This window comes from Clytia hemisphaerica, unplaced genomic scaffold, assembly GCF_902728285.1.
Source record: "Clytia hemisphaerica strain Z4C2 unplaced genomic scaffold, Clytia hemisphaerica genome assembly, whole genome shotgun sequence".
In the NCBI taxonomy this organism is placed as follows: Eukaryota; Metazoa; Cnidaria; class Hydrozoa; order Leptothecata; family Clytiidae; genus Clytia; species Clytia hemisphaerica.
The window spans coordinates 32,494-52,866 of record NW_027103668.1 but is presented as its reverse complement, the minus strand read 5'-3'; the positions used below and the strand labels follow the sequence as shown (position 1 = coordinate 52,866).

Genomic DNA, 20,373 nt, shown 5'->3' with positions numbered 1-20,373 from the left:
GCCAAATCGTAAGAATACCCTAAGAATACCCTCTAGGGTGAATTTCACAGAATTTGATAAGAAAACAGCCAATTTGTATTCCATTAACAGAAAAAACTGCTTCCTTTGTCGGAGATAAATTGAAGCTTTGAGGAAGAAATGTAATTTTAACCCAAATGTTCACTCATAAGTCCAAAACTCTCAAATTGATCATTTCTCATGTTTGTAAAACAGTCAAGTCTAAAGTAAGAATACGTTAAGAATATTTCACCCTCAATTTTGGCACTTTCTTAAGAATACTTGACCCTCATCCAAAGTACACTATTCTTATAAAAAAAGCGTGTAATGCTTTAACGTATGATACAGGGGGATACAGACGAAGTGCAGGGAGTGATTAAAGCTAAGAAATTGCAAACCCTAAGTATCAGACTTCAAGTTTTTATAGATAAATTATTAATGAATTTAGAGCTGTGGTCCTGTTATCCTGCAAGATAATTTGCACCTAGAATTTAAAAACTAGTTAAACAATGAAAATAACTGAAGCTACCTCCAGCTGAATGTAATTTTCTTAAGTAACGATCTTCTCAATTGAAAAAGCTATCCATCCAATATTGACAAATCAACCTATCCCTTCGATTTCCAGACGGAAAATAACTTAGTTTCCAATACTTTTCAGTTTTGTCTCCCGTTTCCCTTTTGTTTCTCCTGTTTCCCAGTCGTTTCCCTCTGACTCCTTTCGTTTCTCTGCCGTTTCCTCTCGTTTCTCTGCCGTTTCCACTCGTTTACTAGGCGTTTCCATGTCATTTCCACCAGTTTCTTTGTTGTTTTCCCCTCCCTTTCTGGGCGTTTCCCGTTTTAGTAAGTACGAAGATATATTCGAACTAATTCAACCCCGTTTCTGCAAATTAACACAATTGACATCGTGCAAGTGACCTTGCTAAGAAAACTTTTAAATAAACACCCCAGGAGGTCATGCAGTTGGTACCAGACATCATGACGGTTAGTACCGTGGTGGGTCATATTTGATACTTGTGGGTACTAAACTGCTGTAAGGGGTGGTGTACTATAAATCTGAACTCAATCAGATGGTACACTTTTTGGGTACTAACTGTAACAAAAAAAGCTGGTCTTATCCAAATCAATAAGTCTTTTTCAATATAGGAGCTTAATTTGTCTTACTCTTCAGACTTACCAAATCAGCTCGAATCTTAATTGCGATGTAAAAGATTGCTTGTTTTGAAATTGTGTGCAGCTCACTGACCTTAATATATCCCTGGACCAAGCTTTATCCGCCATCTTTGATTGGAGTTCTTTTAGAATTGGTACCCGAGATGAAGCCACTGCAATGTTAGAAGGTCAGTGATGCAGCTACTAAATTACGTCATTATGATTTACGTTATGTTATTCTCCTCAGCTAGCTTTTTGTTTTTATTAAGCATTGCAATATCTTCTTAACCCTCTTGCACCCAGTCGTTTGTCAAACAATGCAAAAGTGATGTTTTTCATTTCTGGGGCTTTAGATCTAATATGCTGGGAAGACTTTATATGTTCGGCATAATAGCTTTGTACCATATATGCTTGCCTTTGCATTTTATTAAATCAAATAGAGAAAAATTACCAACGTTAGTATAATGTCAACTCCAGGGCTACCTAGGGTACTAATATGTTTCAAATAGTGATTACCTTGAGTGCCGGTTACTCAAAACCACTAAACAGGGCAGATTAGGGGGTGGTGTCAACCTGCCAATAGTCAAATGCACTTAGTACTGGGGGTTACTAGGTGCAAATAGGGATGGTCTCGACCTACCAGTAATCAAATGCACTTTGTACTTTGGGGTACTAAGTACGATAAGGGGTGGTGTCAATTTGTCAATAGTCAAATGCACTTAGTACTTTCGGGTACTAACTGCTAAAGGGTGGTGGGTGTACTGGTACCAACTGCATGACCCCTCCCCTGAACACCCACTTCTGTTGGGCACCCCGTAATAAACACCCCTCCTACAAGCCTGGAAAGTTAAGGCGCGTTTAATCAAAATAACCCGGTAATTTCACAAAATTCTTATTTCAGTACTACCCTACAAGATGGAAAACACATTCCGGAAAAATTACTGAATTTCACCGAAGCACGCAATACGATCACCGCAGCAGTGAACAAAAAGTACAGCGCTAAACCGAAAGTGGTTTAAAACTGGAAAATAACAATACGGTAGGACTCATCATGATTCGAATGTCTACAACGCGAGTTTCTCTATAAGTCGAACATTTTCTTTTTCTCATTCACCGGTCGAATTATGGAGGCTACCATGTAGTACGAATAGCCATAAAACCGGGTTTTTTTAGATGAACTTTTGCTCTATTACCGAAAAAAATAAAGACTTATACCGTACTCACGGCTTACTATCCAAAAGTCCACCCCACAATCTGACTGATTGAAACTCAAAATTATGATGTATTTATCCAAATTAACCAACTAGGGCTCAGATAGTGATTCGATTGATCAGCAAACTTTTGGATAGTGTAAATCGTAAGTAAAATAATGGCCGAAATAGGTATAGATTCGATATAGGTTCAAAGTTGAATATGATTTAATCTTGCAAGGGTCAAATTTCGCGTTTGAATTAAATTCACAGATAACATTGTCATCGACAGAAAATGTTTTTTACGATATTTGATCTTTTTTACTGCTTGAGTTTTGAAATGACATAAACACTTGTTTGACTCCAAACACTTAAGTGTCCTTTTCACATCCTTGAAATTTTTCTCATCAAAAAGATTACTATCCAATTAAGTAAATTTATACTGGTTTTTATCAAGGTATCTTTATCCGCTGACGTCGGACTGGTAAATTTCCCCAACGCTCAATCCTTTTCTTGAAGAATTCAATTTACGATTTTCGAGAAAGTTTTTGCTTCTATCTAAAACAATTATTTTTTTTTCCTGTTTCTTTGGATTATGCCATTGATCACTTATATATAGAGATTACGCAAATATGTGGTTTTATAAAAGTGGTTTTGGCTGACATGAAAGGTTTTGTCTTGTGGGGGAGATAAATATTAACAAGTGATACTTTTATGGACCTACCTAGTTATGCATTTAACACATATATAATTGATATCTACGTGAGCGTGACCATTAAACAATCATTTAGAACACAAAGTGACGATCTATTAAAATTAGTCGTTTGTTTCTTATAAAAAAAACGTTTAAAAACCAAAATTTCATGCTCTTGAAATATTCTTTCATATTCAAGACTTTGAGAGCAAAAAAACATCTATCTCATCAAAAAATTGAGTAATTTGGCTAAGAACATTGATGTATGCTTATCAATAGTGATTCTTATAGATAAACATGCGTTTTTTGGGCCAACAAATTTTTTTTGAAAAAATCTGCTTGAGCCATCTTTTCCCTATGATAGTACCCTACTTTCATGCAAAAAATCAGAAAAAGTTAATCATTCAATTTTTCACAAAGTTCAAAAAACCCGTTATTTAGCAGTTTTTTGGCCCAAATTGGGCCTTTTTTGAAAGTCAGGCTCCGTTACATTCGAGGGTTTATAGTTATGCATCTTTGTGCAAAAAATCATAAAGAATCAAAGAGGCAATCTCGAGAAAAGCTAATACCTAGGTAATTGATAATGTGCTTATAAATAAATATCGAATTTGGCCAGTTTTTCTATAAAAACACGCCAAGCAACCAAAATTTCATGTCTAAACACACACATTCTTCAAAAGTAAGCCCTCATGAGCAAAAAAAAACATTTATCTCATAAAAAAATTGAGTAATTTAACTAAGAACATTGATGTATGCTTATTAATAGTGATTCTTATAGATAAACATGCGTTTTTTGAGCCAAAAAAAAAATTTTGAAAAAATCTGCTTGAGCCATCTTTTACCTATGATGGTACCCTACTTTCATGCAAAAAATCAGAAAAAGTTAACGATCCAATTTTTCACAAAGTCCAAAAAACCCGTTTTTTAGTTGCCCAAATTTTAAATATTTTTTTTCGAAAATCGGGCTCCGTCACATTCGAGGGTTTATAGTTACACATCTTTGTGCAAAAAATCAGAAAAAACTAATGAGCCAATCACGAGGAAAGCTAATAACGAACGAACGGACGAACGGACAAAGGTTAATTTATAGGACCTCCACCCCACCGGGGTAGGTTCAAACATCAATTGAGTATCTATAAGACTGTGAGGGTTCCAAGAATTACGAAAGTCAAAAATCCTCCCTCAACGGGTCATAGGTTCTTGAAATTTGGACTGAAATTTGGACTGAAATTCGAAAATTTTGGCTAAAGTAAAATTTTGAGGAAATAGTCGAAAAATGTCATAATGGACAAAATTTTCGAAATTCAGTCTCTCTAAGGGTCGATTTTGAAAACTTTGACTCGGACATACCCGTCATCTCACAGTCAAGCACTACCCCGTTTTTAAAACAGCTGTCGGTCTATTGAGACAGGGATGTGAAATACTGAGGAATTTAATCTTTAATAGATAAAAGCCGACATCATGAGGTACTGTACAATAACCATACCCAGTTAGAAATATTCTATCAACGAATCAAGTTACATCATTATATTTACTCAAAAATGTAAAAATCTAAGTTCTAAAATAATAATAAAACTATATAGCGGGATAAATTCCTAGAGATAAATATAAAGAAAAACCAGAGAAAAAGAACTGACATTTAAGAAGATTCCTACAATTCCTTCAAGCAGGGTTTGCTTCAACAATCGAGCAAAACCTCTAAATTTTACTGGCTTTGTTTTCCAAAGTCCGTTGTGAAATCTATAAAGGCCTATAAAAGCTTTTAATCTTAAATCTGCTGGAGACAAATCTTTGAAGTCTTACCGTTGAGTTAGGTACTAACTCTTCATATTAAAATGCAAAATAATCTTTGATTTTATCAGCTGTAGCACAGATATTTAGAACATTCAAAAGTACATCATAAAAATAATATTTTGTTTTAATAACTGTCAAGATTTGTTGATGGACACATACTTTGACATTTTACAAGTCATTTTCATTTCCAACAATATTTATAAAATCCTTTTTCATACAATCATATGTTATAAGTTTCCTCAATAGTTTACTTCCATATTTAAAAGAACAACACCAAGCACATTTTCGAGGAGCCAAGTCAACATTTCAAGAACAACGACAAACAATCAGTTCTCTTTTCCACTGAGTAACAGGAATAAATTCTTCCAGATTATCCATATCCTGAATATATTCGTCCCCATTTCAAAGCATACAAAAAGTCCAAGTTCATGTTCTTGCTCACTCTTCTCTTATATTCGCCCCGGGGGGGGGGGGGGGGGGTACTAGGGTTGCGAGCTGACGGGGGGGGGGGAGTGCCGCCCGACTTTCGAACTTTGGACCCTTACCGGGACTAAAAAGGAGAAAACAAAGGAAAATTTTGGGAATTTTACGACCCTTAGCGGGACTAATTTGACCAATTTTGACCAAATTTCGATCCTTCAGGGGGTAAAAAGTTGAAATTTTCCTATTTTTCCGACCCTTACTGGGACTGAAATTTGATTTTCTGATTTTTCCGACCCTTAGCGGGACTTTGGAAGTCCAAAAAAGGTACCCTTAAGGACGGCACATACCGTACCCTCCATTTGCCTAAGTACCCCCCTCCCCCGGGATATTCGCTTCGCAAAAAAGGTTTTTCACCACGTATGCAGGTCATTTTTCAGCTTTTCTTTTCTGAAAATAACACAACAACTCTATTTGCGAATTGAGTGCGTGACCCTCTAAATATTTTGCTTGCACCTTTCGTGAGTTTAGAGTGACCTGCCTGGATCGCTTCAAAACTTTTATACATATATACTAGTGTCAGAACTCTAGGACTAGGACTAGGACTTGAGAAAATTTAATTCAAAATGTTCAACTTCTTTTGTGTGGCGGGTATATAATTTAATCTAAGGAACAAACGAAAACTTACTTTATCTTTTTGGCTTCCAATCGAAGAAAGGAGCTCAGATACAGATCAAAATCTGATAATTTCTTCTGAGTGATACGACAATCAGGATCAGAGAAAAATGCAAGCCGCTCTCTATCCAGACGCTCGATCTCCACTGATCTCAGTAATTTCTGTTGACGCATCAGATCAGCGGACTTTTTCTCCAGTGATCGAAGTTCATCTGCAGCTTTGGCTTGTGCGATGAATAGCAATAAGTCACCGGGAGAGTGCAAAGTGTAAAGTGATTCCTCCTAGAAAATAAATAAAATAGTACTTTTATTGATCTAGCTGCTTAAAATTATACATTAAAAAGATCATACAGATTTGAAAAATGAGCCCCTTAAAAGCCTTATGACTAAAAGAATTGCATCACTCAATGAAAGCCCGCCTACAACTGCAGCCAAATCTGAGAAAACGAAAGTGATTTATATCCAAAGATAGGAAAATTTTCAGACCCAATTTTGTATCTCAAAATTAATCAGTATCAAATTTCCGATCGATTGATATATGTTAAGCCTATATTTGGGTTGGAAAAATTTTCAGTTTTGCCTACAGGGGTCACATGACCAAAAATCCGCCATTATGGATAACCGGGTGAGAAATCCAGGTGGCCCAGAAGCTTAAAATATTCTTATTACCATAAGGTACAAGAAAAACCCCAAGAAAGTTAGTCCACCAAATGGATAAGATACTTCCCGGCTCGTACCTGTCTATTAAAACAGTTAAAACGGATATCTCTAAAATCCTCGAGTGTAAAAACTAGATGTTTCGAGCTTTTTATGAATGAAAAAAAATTGAAATAAGAATACCATTTTTGGGAAAAGAAACAATAATTTAAACAAACTAATGATGAATAAAGATAAGGAAAAAATAAATGAGATGATCTAAAAAACTACTTTCTCCCCTTTCGGTGCCTCGCAAGTAGAAATTTTGAGAAATTGTTTCGTTTTTGTGCTTTGTCAGTATATAAAAAAGTAGAGTTTACAGTATCATTGAATCCTGAGATGCTCCTCTTATAAAAAGAAGGAAATAGGTTAAAAGGGATTTACCCTCTAGTTGAATTTTAACAACTTTCGTTTTTAAATTAACTGAGATGGCAAAAAATAAATGATTAGAGAAATTTTGCAACTTTCGTTACAATCTTACTGCATAAAAATGTGATTACAAAGCATTAACAAGCAGCATGCTGAATGGACCTACCTGAGAAAGGAAGATCGGAAACATGCTGAATGAAGATGAAAATGTTTGAACGAAAAAGAGAAGATGACAGCATAGCATAGCATAGAGATATGTAAGCTTGAAAAACACTTTGCTTTTTGATGCTTTAGAGGTAAGGAGCTATGCTAAGTTTTGGACACAAACAAAAAACAATCCTTTCTTTCATGTAAAGATAACTCCATCTCTTGAAAGATAAAATCGAATGAAGCAACTTCCACAAATCCAAAATTTGGCTAAAACTTTTTCTTTTAAAAAATCTTGAAGTCTTACATTTTAAAGATTACAATTTCGCATCACTGTGTAAAGAAAGAAGAACAAACTAAAGAAGGAATTTCACTCACTCTTTTTTCACACATTTTTAGACAGTTTTTGGCTTAAATTTGCCAAAAAAAATTCTTTTGAAAATCGGGCTCCATCAGATTTTAAACAATACTATTTTACATCAGTGTGCAAAAAATCTGCTCATTATCCCTAAAAATCACAAAAGGGATTCGATTTATACAGTCAAAAAAAAAAAAGTTTTCCGAAAAAAAAAACAGCTTCAACCACTTTTGAGAGAACCTTGCCATAGATTCTAGAGGGGTGAAGATTCCTCCTTATGTAAGAGGACCCCCCCCCCCTTAAGTGCTAACCCCCCTTAGGAAATTCATTTAAAATTTCACACCCCCCTTAGAAAATCGCAAACTTTATTGGAAAAGAAAAAAATTTAAATTTCGCAAAATTCAAGGAAGATCCCCCTTATCTAAGAAGACCCCCCCCAGCTTAGGAAAGTCATACTTTTAACACCCCCTTGCATTTGTTTCATCAAAACCCAAGACAACCCCTAAATGTAGGGGGGTAGAAACTATGCTTGCCCTTTATCTTTATACAAAAAATCAGAAAAAAATCCCAAATCCAATCACGATAAATGCTCATTTTCCTAAAAGGGAATTTCCCCAAATAAGAAAATCCAATTTTTATGGCCAAAACAAATTTCAAGAACAGCTTCAGCCACTTTTTAGAAAACCTTACCCTTTATCTTTATACAAAAAATCTATTTATACAAATGAAGAAATTTCACACAAAGTCCAAAAAAACACTTTTGGTGTAACACACTTGGGTGTAACCTTTTCAGGTCACTTTTTGGGTACTGTCATTTTGCATCACTATGCAAAAAAATCCTGAGAAAAGCTGGTAACAGACGAACGGACGGACGGTCGGACAGACGGACAAACGTTAAATTAAAGGACCTTCAAGGTAGGTCCAAAAATCATTCAATGAATCGACTCAGAATAGATGGGAGGTAGACAATTTTCAGGCAAAGAAACTGCACTTGAAATATACGATGGAAATGTCTACTTCACTAGTCTCATCGTCATAAAAAAATTATCAAAAAGCAAAGTTTAGAAAAAAGTAGACGTCGGTCTATGCATTAACCCGCTTTTGAGTGATTTGTTGGCTTATTCAAAATTTCCCAACATCAAAACTCAAAAATAACCTCAAAAGGTTAAAAAATGACTGATGGGGAAATTCCACCGTTAATCGTTTAGTTATCATCTTACCATTATAAAAGCTGAGATTTCAATCACTTTAAAACCATTCGATGAATTGACTCTGAAGAGATGGGTGGTAACTCATCAAAACAATCTTCCAGCAGAGCAACTGCCCTTGAAATATACGATTCAAATGTAGCTAGTCTAGCTCGTAGATTTGACAAATCTGATTTCTCATCTCCAGAGGCATTGGTTAAGCACCTACAACCAGGTGACCTCGTCCAAGTGAAGGGTAGATACATATGGCAATGGTTTTATAGTCATTTTGCTGTTTACATTGGAAATGGTAACATAGTCCATATCAACAAGCCTGGTGACAAGAAACAAGGTGGAAAAGTATGGGTCGAAAGGAGGGATATGGTCACTGAATTCATGGGGAAAGACGTAAGAAAAAACAACACAATGGATGGATCCTTCAATGCTAGACGTGTACAAGATATTGTCAAAGAGGCTAAAAGCTATGTTGGTGAGAAATGGGATTACAGTTTTTTGTACAATAACTGTGAGCATTTTGCATCAATGTGTCGATATGGGCGTAAGATCAGCTTGCAGTCATTGTCAATGGTTGATGTTTACCGCAATGATCTCAGTCTTGAAGAATACATTGAGTATCATTTCAAATCAGCGAAATCAAAATGTGGCACATTAATCAGTTGGGTCAAACGAAAGGTTATAAGTGCAGCATCCATAATGGCAAATGCAGCTCAATTAGCTATCGGTTATTAACACTAAAATAGTGAACAAATTGAAACAAACATTCTATTGCATAAACATTTTATTTTAAAGCAGACAAAATGACATGCAAACTTTTATTTACTGGTTATTATGATACTGATCATCTTTTGTTGTAAAAATCTTTTATAGGCTCTACTGTTCGCTATTCTTACTATTTAATTAGGTTTATATGTTCTTTTACCCACATATCTTTAAAAAAATATATATTGTAATGTGAATAAGCAATCATAATTCATCCAAATATCATTTGTCGCAGTTTGACTAACTCCCCTAAATTAGGAATATCAAAGTCTTTTAAAGACTAAAGAGATCAAAATTTAATGCATTAACCCAGGGATTCCACACGTAATATTAAGCATATTTACACATTTGTACTTTTTTATTTTCTGGTTTACGGACATTTTGAGGAAAAGTTTTGGACCGGACGATGAAAAAAAAATAAAAATAAAATTAATGTTTTTTTATTTCCTTTTTAAAAACCTAAAATCGGAGGAAATAATAAAAAAATAAAATTTTATGAAATTTCCTAAGGTATCGATTTTTTAGATTTAAAGACAAAAGAATAAAGTGCAAGGTGTTGTTATAGATAGAGTCTATGGCAAAAAAACACTAAGAATAAACTGAAACATAAAAAAATGTACACAAAGACTGGTATGTAAGACTGACATAGATTCCCATTTAGGGTTCACCCTTAGGGTTCCCACTTAGGTTCCCCATCCCACGTTTCTAGAATACCTATTTCTATATCTACTCTTGAAAGGGGACGTCAGCTTTGGGAAACCATTTTTACCATTTTTTTAGAGAAGATACATATGATGAAAAAAAAGTGATTGCAAAAAGAACGAATAAAAAATCTCTGTAAATTCAAATTTTAATTTTTATTGTTTTGACTCTACGATGGAGAAAATAAACGAAGGAGAGTAAATTCGTGACCTAGATATTGCGTTTCTGTTTCCCCTTCTCTTTCTTTTAATAACAAATTTCTCCAAATAACTCACAAATATCTGTTCTTTTTCGCCAGCGATTTTTAGAACAGAGATCCTCCATTTTCCAAGGCACTAATTCTATACTCAGAACAGATCATATTTCAGCCAAGTATAGATAAACTGGATAAAACTAATGAACGCAGATAAAATTTTCTGAAGGAAAAAAAGCAGATCGACTTTCCTGCTTAATAATTATGAAGTCTCTCTCTTTTTTTATTGCCCCGCAGGGGCTTTTGTTGCTTCACGTAGCGGACCTGCTCGCCAGAAAAATATTCATGTTTCTTCCGATTTTTTTCGTGATATTTTTTTAAACTTTCGTTAGTCTAGCAAGCTAGACGACTAATTTATACATAGTACAGTAGAAATAAAGCAAAAAGTAATGAATGGAACAATTTTAGTCGTCTAGAAACCTTTGTGCACTAACTCCAAACAAAAGAAAAGTGTCAATATTGCAATTATAATTTTTTCCTGCCCAAAATAATTCTTGAGAAAAAAGAATATGTGTGGATTTGTATATTGAAAGTTTTTCATTTGAGTTGATTTCGTTTTGAGAGTTTGTTGTTGCTTGATAAATTGTTTTCTCGCTACGCAAGTTTCTGCGTAGCTAGCCCCTGTATCTATAAGGGTGGAACACCGGATTCTTCCAGTCGTTTATACAAACTTAATCCCGTATTGGTATTATTATTATTAGTATTGGTATTATTAGTATTACACGCATTATAAACAACTCCAGTCTAAACTTTCGTGCATTTTACATAGAGCATTTGTGAAAGCGAGAAATCGAAAGTCCCGTCTGCACTGCCGTTGTTTGTGAAAGCTTTTAGCTGCGTGGACAGTCCACACAGCTAAAAGCTTTCACAAACAACAAACAGCACACAAGATTTTTGCTTGGTAATATCTTTTTAACGTAGTTGCTCAACTGGATTTACTTGAGGGACATTGTTTGCTACTGAATGAATAACTATCAAACTACTGATATTAGATCAAATCTTATACGATTGTCGAAATGGACGACGGACATCTTCAATGACAGTGTGTTACACAACGTTACACACACAGAGTGTGTTATGCGCTGCTCTACCGAAACCCTACTGATATTATAAATATATATAATAGACATAGACAAAAAGGAAATTGGCCGTTAATTCATATTGTTTACCTATATAGTGACTTCATTTTGAAGGAAATTAAATTGAAATTTTTGGTGGAAAGACAAAACCCAGAGTACCCTGCTATAATTATATGGATATTGCATGCGCCAAAAGTAATTTTTCAAAGAGTAAGCCTTGCGCCAAAACGTGCCAAAAACTGGTACCAACATTGAGTTTCTTACAAAAGGTTTAGTGAGTGAGCATGCCAATGAGAATATTCTATGACTAACATGAACTGATTCATTCTCGTGGACATTTGAAGCACAGTGTTACAGCAAAAAATGAATTATGGAGTATTTGATGCCATTTTGTGAATAATTCTTTACGCCAATATTGAAGCTTAAGCAAACTTTGAAAATGCTGTTCAGTTTATGTCACTGTGTCAAAACGGTACTTCGATATGTAATGTACGCCGAAGATTTTCAGCCTCATATTATGAACAGACTCAAACACTCTCTCTACTAATACCACCACGGCACACTGTACCGTATTGATGTTGAACGCAGGAGCATACTTTGCTCAAATCAAAACTGAACAAACTTTTTGACTTTTTAGAACCAGACGTCCAATAAAATACAAACACAATGTTGTACCTACCTGTGAAGTGAAAAGTTTTTAACCATGTTGTTAACCACTTTTTGCAGAAACACGTATAAAGATTGTTAAAGTTTTTCAGATAATTTTCAGTAACCTTTGATACAAATAAATTATATCTACAGTATGCCACCAGTCCAAAGTTACTTACTTTTTAAATTTCAAATCAAACGACTGAAATTTTTCAAAAATTTTTTCGAAAATCGGGCTCCGTCACATTTTGGCCATCACCATTTTGCACCTTTGTACCAAAAATCAAAAGATTCCTATGATTCAATCCTGAGAAAAGTTGGTAACAGACGAACGAACGGATGGACGAACAAACACAGGTTAATTTATAGGACCTCCACCGGGGTAGGTCCAAAAAGTATTTGCCTGATTTGTGCAAACTGATTGGTTTTCGTATCCAAAAATCAGCAGTAATGTTTAAAATGATTCTATGAATCATTGCTATGGAAAGTTTTGCCAAAATTCAATTTTGTGAATGGCATGAAATAAGCTAAGACAGTATGTCTAGTAATAGTACAAGTGTGCTAAATTATGTGGGTTACGTGTGTGTTATCTTATGATGACAACCTAAAACTTTTAAGAATTATTCAATTATTTCTTTTGTGAGTTTCTTTGCAATTCAAGTGTTTCGATATTTGAGACCCTTGCGCAATTTCACCATCCGAACAACCATATTTCAACTAAGTTGATAAAAAAGATTGTTAATGTTATAACCAATCGACATGACTTTTCATAAATAACCAGGAAATTCTTGAGGGTGAGATAATTATTGATCTTTTCAAGGAAGAAAAAATTAGAGAGAAAGAGTCTCGTTTAGTTTGACGCCACAGCTTGATTGTTCTCTTTGTTTCGATGTAACAGTCTAGATGTGAAAAGACGATGGGTTCTTCTTGAAAAGAAAAATTAATTTGAATTAACTTGAATTTATGCACGGTATAAGTTGAAACGCTTTCTGTTTAGAAAAGATTAATTTGATAAAAACTAAATGAAAGATGGGAAAGACCGTAGGAAAGGTATCAACGCAAAAAGGTACAAAACACCAATATCCAGCAAAGCGTAAAAGTTACACACATAGTCGAAAAGGAATCGGTGGTAGAAAAAAGAAACAAGAAAGGATTCTAAAACATGCAAAGAAAACTTATTTTGATTAGCTTCTAAACAGGCAGAAAGAAAAAGGTTAGGGAGTGGTCAGAAAGTATCTACTAGGGGGGAGTGGAGGATATTTTGAAAAATCCCAAAAAACTTTCGCACCCCCTCCCCTAGCCTGGAAAAAAATTTCGAACCCCCCCCTAATAAGGCCCAATATTTTCTCGCACCCCCCCCCCCCTACTAGAAAAATTTTTACGCAAAAAAAAAAAAAAACAGATGTGGTACAAAGAGTATTATTTGTTTGTATGACAGTTTTTTATGTCAAAATTAGGTAAGGGAGATAGTTTAGCCCTGTAAAGTTGAGTTTAGTCCTTCAGGAGATCTACCATTTTGATTGACGTTTACACCACAGGATTTTTTCCGTCGATTTCCATGGTTACGACGGAATTTCTCTGAAGTAAACAAAAGAAAAAAACTTTGAAGATCAGGTACTCGAGACCCTAAAATACAAGCTATTCTGTTGTTAAAAGGAGTCTGAAAAATAAAATTCTCTGAGTTTGAAATTTCCCTATAAACCTATATTTTTCAGGTTTTCCAGGGTCTGTCAAAGCTCTGTGTATGTAATTTATAAGATATTAGTAGAGACTAAGGAGGCACAACCATGGTTTGCACCGAGGGGAGAAAATTTCGATGTTTTTCACAACCATTTTAGCTAAAAGACACTTTGTTTTGACAAATGTCTTTCTAAAAAGTACTTTTTCAAACCACTCTGATGAGCTGTGAAAGCCACTAATCTACTTCCCTCATCTAGCTCAATGCTACAAATCAAAAGGGCAAGGCGATGATGCCCAAATAATGTTAGTATGACATGTATCCAATAAAATAAACTGTGAGTTGTCAGTTTTTCTAAATCTTGAAACGTAAAACTATGAAATTAGACTTCCTACATTTTCTCTTGAGTTGCCCAAAAAATTTGGAACCCCCACCTAAACCCTCAAAAAAAAATTTCAAACCCCCCCCCCTAAACCCTCGAAAAATTTTTGGAACCCCCCCCCCCCCCAGTAGATACTTTCTGACCACTCCCTTAGTTTTTTATTACATCTCATATATTCATAAATGTTCATATTATTCATTCGACAGAAGTTGGGAAACTAGGTATGTCTTATTTTTCAACTGAAATTTATCAATTTCAACTTTCAGAGGGGGGTTTCATGGTTGGCGAAGGAGCGGAATTGGCCCTTTTTTCGGACGGAGTGGCGGAATTTGGCGAAAATTTAGACAGAATTACGGAAATTGGTTTCTCTGACGGAGACGGAAAATTAGACAATTTTAGTGCGGAAAAAAGGAATTTAGCAAAAAAATTTGCGGAATTTCGGAATTGGTAAAAGATATTCAAAATTTGCGGAATTTTCGACAAAAATATTGAATTTCAAAGGAATTTTCGGTGACGGAATTTTGGTTCAATTTAAGACGGTTTGACGGAAATTGGAAAAAAAATTGGCGGAATAGCGGAATCGGGTACCCCCTGAAACCCCCCCATTCAGCCCTTCCACGTGTTACTCTCTTTTAATAGAAGTTCCTTGCTTATGTTCCACCATCCCTATCAGGGTTTGAAATTCCGTCGCTATAATTTATAACGAATTAGAGTGTGACATTGACCGTTGCATTCCGTTACATTCAGAGTGTATGGATCGTCTGTTATTACTGTAACTACCCCAGGAAAATGGGGGGAATCAGATTTTGGTGCCAGAGGGGGGGGAAGTGAAAATTTCAAGCTTGATGGGGGGAGAAAGGCGAATAGGGGGTATATTCAGTCCTCTACCTAGTGGGGGAGTAATAGGATAAATACAGACCTTCCTGGTGTGTTTGGGCATTCAGGCTTATGAGCCTGTCTTTCTAGGGATTTTGAGAGTCTTTTTTTTGCTATAGTAGCTTGCAAATTGATTAGATTGGTTGGATTATCACTTCGCAACCCTTATACAATACAGCTAGGGGGATTTCCCAATTGGGGGGGAGCACAAATTTTAAAAACAGGTGGGGGAGGAAGGCTAGATGGGGGATTTTAGCTCATATTAGGGGGGACCAAAAAGCTGGAGGAGGATGCCATGTCCTTTTCTAATGTAGATCAATCACTCACCAGTTGCTCGAAAGAAAGTGGCATAAATGAAGAACAAAATCCAGAGAGGTATTCAATTTTTTCGCCATTAAAACGTTTAGAATGTTCTTAACAATTTAGAAAGCTTTTTATACTGCTCAGTGAAGTTCAAAGCCCAGGGTTAAAAATAGGATTGGTAAAAAGTATCATCTATAATTATTCATTCGTTCCCGTCATTAAAGAGGCCCCCCAGCGGCACCCCTAATCACGCCATCACGCATCACGAAAATCGCTAAAATTTGTCATCACGCAAAAAATAGCGAAAAATAGCCCAAATCACGCATCACGCCTCAAATTTTTGCCCTATCACGCATCACGCCAAATTCTTGATCACGCCATCACGCCAAAAAACCCTCTAATCACGCCATCACCCAAGAAAAAAGTCCCAATCACGCCATCACGCAAACCGCTGGGGGGGGGGGCTCATTAAATAGCTGAAAAGCACTTTCTCACTCAAAATAATTCTATCAAAAGTGGTGGTCTGATACAGTAACTTTTTCAAGACCGCTGTACCCATTGATTACATTTTGCCGGGCAATTGAAAAATTCTAACTACAAATTCTTTATAGCATATCAGATGACGAAAGTTCTAGCAACACAAAAACCGATACTGAAGAAGATGAATGGTATAACGAAAATGTCAGCAAAGAAGAAGAAGGTGATTCAAAGCTAGAATCAGGAAGTGACTCAGAGCTTGAAGGATCAGAAATTGATTCAAATAACAACTACGCAGGACCTGATGATGGTTTGGATATTTCCACTTCTAGCAAGATCGATTACAGAAAATTTCGCCTAGGACCTTACGTAGAACAATTTCCTTGGCTTTACTTCAATGAGTTAAAAAAGGGATTCAAATGCAAGAAATGTGAATTATTTCCTGCCATTGGAAGTGGACATTCTGTACATAAATTTGGAAAAGAAGCTGTCTCACTGGCCATCCAAAACGCTATTTGGAAGGACATGAAAATTCGAAGAAACATCAAGATTCCGTCAAAGAATACGAAGGTGTGTACATCAAACATATATCAGGACTCCTCTTATCTCTGATATTGACAAACATTTTCCAACTATATATATCACCTTTTTTCTCCACACAGGATATGGTGATTAATATCCACTGTGTATTCTCGACTCACTCTTTTTATCTTTTTTATTTATGCTTTCATAGAGTACATGAACGACTATTAAAACAGTAACGAAAGAATTTACATTACACCGGTTACAAGCAACTTGACAATGACAATAACTATGACAATGACACATTTGCGCACTGATGCACTATAAAGCCTCGACAAAGTACTCTGAAACAATGCCAACAATTTACAGTTTTTATTGTTCTAAGGTAGAATGCTGATGTCAATTGTCAGGCTTTCTAATATTTTGTTATTTACAATTATTTTCTCGATTTATTGGCTCATAATCTTAGTTGGTGTATCTTTAGATACACCCTTTTTATAAGAATATCGTATTTTGGTTGAGGTGAAAAATGTAATTTTCACTCTGATATTCTTAGACTTGAGTCTTGTAGAAAAGGCATGTAATTTTAAAATACATTTGGTTCAATCTATTTTACAGAATTCAAGATGCAACACACTTTATCAAGTGTTGAAGAGAAAAACCTACAGAGAGAGATTGGAGAATCCGAGATAACAGAAGAAGCTCTTCTCAAGCTTCTAAAAATAACAGTGTTTATGATTAAAAAACACTGGGCCCACACATACAACTACAAGGACTTTGTTGAGTTTGTTAGTTTTGATCTAGGCGACGCTGTCTTGAAGTAGTGCATGGAACTTGCGGAGTCACATAAAAATGCAACTTATCTCTCAACAACCACTGTCGTTCAATTTGTTAAAGTCATCAGTGAATGGATGAAAGAAGAGACTCTAGAAGAATTAAGGAACTACGAAGATTTCACACTTTTACTTGACGAGTCAACTGATGATAGTAATAGATCTGAGCTTTGTCTTCAAGTGAGAATTGTAAAAGGAGGAGAGATTCAAAATCATTTTCTTGACCTACTTCAACTTAAACGAGGAGACGCTCGCAGCATCTTTGATTCGATTGTTGAATATTGTCAGAAAAATGAGATCAACTTGGGTGGAATGGATGGTTGCACTGTCATGTCTGGTGAGCATAACGGACTCAAAGCTCTTCTTGGGAACATTACCCCACACTTTATTTATATACATTGTCGTAACCATCGTCTTGCATTGTGTTTTGCACATTAAATTCCAGAGTTCAAAGAGTTCAAAAGTTTTGATGGGTTACTTTTGAATCTCTACCTATTACTTAAAAAAAGTACCGTTAAACAGTCGATTTTCGACGAGGTTCAAAAGGCATACAACTTAACATCCCTCAAATTGATCAAAGCAGCCATAACTCGCTGGTCAAGTCATGGTCAAGCTGGTAAAAGAGTATTAGACCGTCACGAAGTTTTGATTGCTGCACTTGATGAAATCTTCTTACGGAAACACAAACCAGCAGTGAGGGGTTTACGTGACAATTTTATCAAGCCAACCACAATAGCTACTCTTTGCATTTTAACCTGTTTTAACTGATATATAATTATGATGACAAACACAATGCAAAAATTTCTACAGTCTTTTCACGGCTCAATTTCTTGGATATACCCAGAGAGAAAGAAAAATTAATTGAAAAGTTGAACGCTAAATATAACACCCCATCTGCCCCTATTGATTCATATTTCGGCAAACTTGAATCGTTTCTTGATATTGCAAAACAATCAGCGGAAGGGCGTTACGAATCTCGTTCAAACAAAGACTTTGACCCTACATTTTTTTAAGATAAGGTCATCAAACCTTTCATCTCAAAGCTAGTAGATGAAATTGAGATAGCTTTTAACATTCCAGAACATTTGAAAGGTTTTTTTACAGCACTTGATCCAGCTCAGATTCCACAGACAGAAGAAGAATTAGCAAGCTACAGCAAAAGTGAAATCAAATAGATATCTCAATTTTACAGATCTCCATCCTATGGAAAACCTCCTATCATTAATGGATAGGAAAAGCGATTGGAATGGGAAACGGAACGAGAATCTGAATTAGAAACATCTAAAATTAAGTTAAACGATGAAGAAAAAAAGAAAGCCAACTTATCTTCAATCTACAGCAAACGAAAAATTATAAAGCTCGACAAGAACATTAAAACTTTCGAAAATCGAATTGAAGAACTGGAGAAGAAAAAGAAATACACTTTTGAAATCATGTTAAAGCAATGGGTAGATTCCAATCTTGCCATGCTGAACTAAGCAGGATACTAAACTTGGCAGCAAGCACTCATTCCACCCTCTACAGCTGAAGTTGAACAATCGTGCAGCTTAATGAAACTCATATGTACCAAGCTGAGAAATAGGCTCACAGAAAACTTGGGAGCTTGCATGCGAATATGCAAGTTCAGAAAATTGAATGAAGAGGATTACTCTTCTATTCTGAAAAAGTGGTTGAAGGCAGAGGGTACAAAGTCAGGAAAGAGAAAAATTGCTCATCGTTTGCAAAATAACTGACCATAGACCATTCTTAATCAACCCGCGGCATCTTTACATTTTGTTTATACTATTTTACTATTTGAAAACATTTTCTATTCTTTTGAAGATTTTTTCCTAAAAAGCAGATTCTGTTTTAATTATTCCTTCTTTACGTTTTTATCTTAAAATAAACCAGCTGCGCTGGAAGGTCGCCTAAATAGAATAGCTTAAAGAGCTTAAAAGTAAAAGACGAAAAGCTTAACAGTCTAACACGTGATTTGAGAATGTGCAAAATCGTTAAAAAGCAACTTTGATTTTAAGTTAATGTTAGAAAAGATAAAATGAGATTGGAATCAACCTGAAAAAATATTATTCAGAAACAAATATGTAATATAATATTATTTTTTTCATCCCTGAAATCTTAAAGGTTTTCAGAAAGTTATCATTTTTCAAAACTAACATTAGGGATATAGATGAAAATAGCCTAAATTTGATCTGAAGAAATAAAAAAACCGTTCGAGTTAAGAACACATTCAAGTTAAAGGGTTCGAGTTTGAAGACTTGATCATATCATGTTTAACTTATATCAATGAATGTTTCTTGTTTGCATATGCAATAAAAACATGCTGCTAGAAAGTTTCAATAAATTATTATAGTAAATCTAATAATACAGTTGAAGTAATCTTACCCTTACCAAAATATTGACTAGAAAAGTATACTTTCAGTATATAGAAAGTATACTGCATTCATACTTTTGCTCAAATTTAAAGATTAAAGTATACTCTAAGTATATTTACCAAAATCAAAGCATCACTCAAATTAACAAAATGTGTACTGCATTTATACTGCATTGATTTTATCGATTAGTAACGTCTGGATAACATAAATTGAGGCCAATATGTGGGAGTAAGAAAAGGCCAATATATTTTTCTGATATAGTTGGTATAGTGGCGTGGTGAATATATATATTTTCAAGCAAATTTTGTCTAGACAGACAATAAAAATAATTCATTGAAAACAATTTACCTGATATTTGATTATACCGTCTTCTAAAGCCCAATGGGTGAATGCATGGCCAAGTGGATGTGGTAGAAGAAGAAAAATAATAAACAAAATTTGGCACCGATCAAAAAATCTTCTCGATTTCGTCGCCATTTTGAATTTTAATGTAGGTCAAGTCGGGTCTAGCTGCAATTTTACAAATAAGAGACTAAAGACAGATAAACCCGACTGGTACATATCGGTACATTAGCCATTGAGTTTCAAGCCCGAAGGGCTAGAGGTCAATTTCTTTGGTAGGATTTGAAGCCAACAAATCCTACCAAAGCTGCGCGGCCTTGAGCGACCCGCCTGGTTTTTACACAAATGACAGATTGAAACTAAAATTTACCGCTTTATTTTGAAAAATATATTACTCGAAAACAAGGGAATTGCTAGATTCAATCCGTCATCAAAAATACGGCGCATATT

At 35.2% G+C, this 20,373-nt stretch overlaps 1 protein-coding gene across 2 annotated transcripts in view; it reads right to left on the bottom strand.

Annotated features, from left to right (window-relative positions):
• Positions 1–20,094, bottom strand: part of LOC136803314 (tetratricopeptide repeat protein 17-like) — a 35,877-nt gene extending 15,783 nt beyond the window's left edge. For both annotated transcript variants that reach the window (XM_067060038.1, XM_067060039.1), the window contains exons 1-2: positions 19,930–20,094; positions 5,933–6,201 (exon numbers count right to left, since the gene is read on the bottom strand). In XM_067060038.1, coding sequence (XP_066916139.1) covers positions 5,933–6,201; positions 19,930–20,058 — 398 coding nt within the window. In that variant the 5' untranslated portion in view covers positions 20,059–20,094. The remainder of the gene's footprint in view (positions 1–5,932; positions 6,202–19,929) is intronic.
• Between the last annotated feature and the right edge of the window lie 279 nt (positions 20,095–20,373).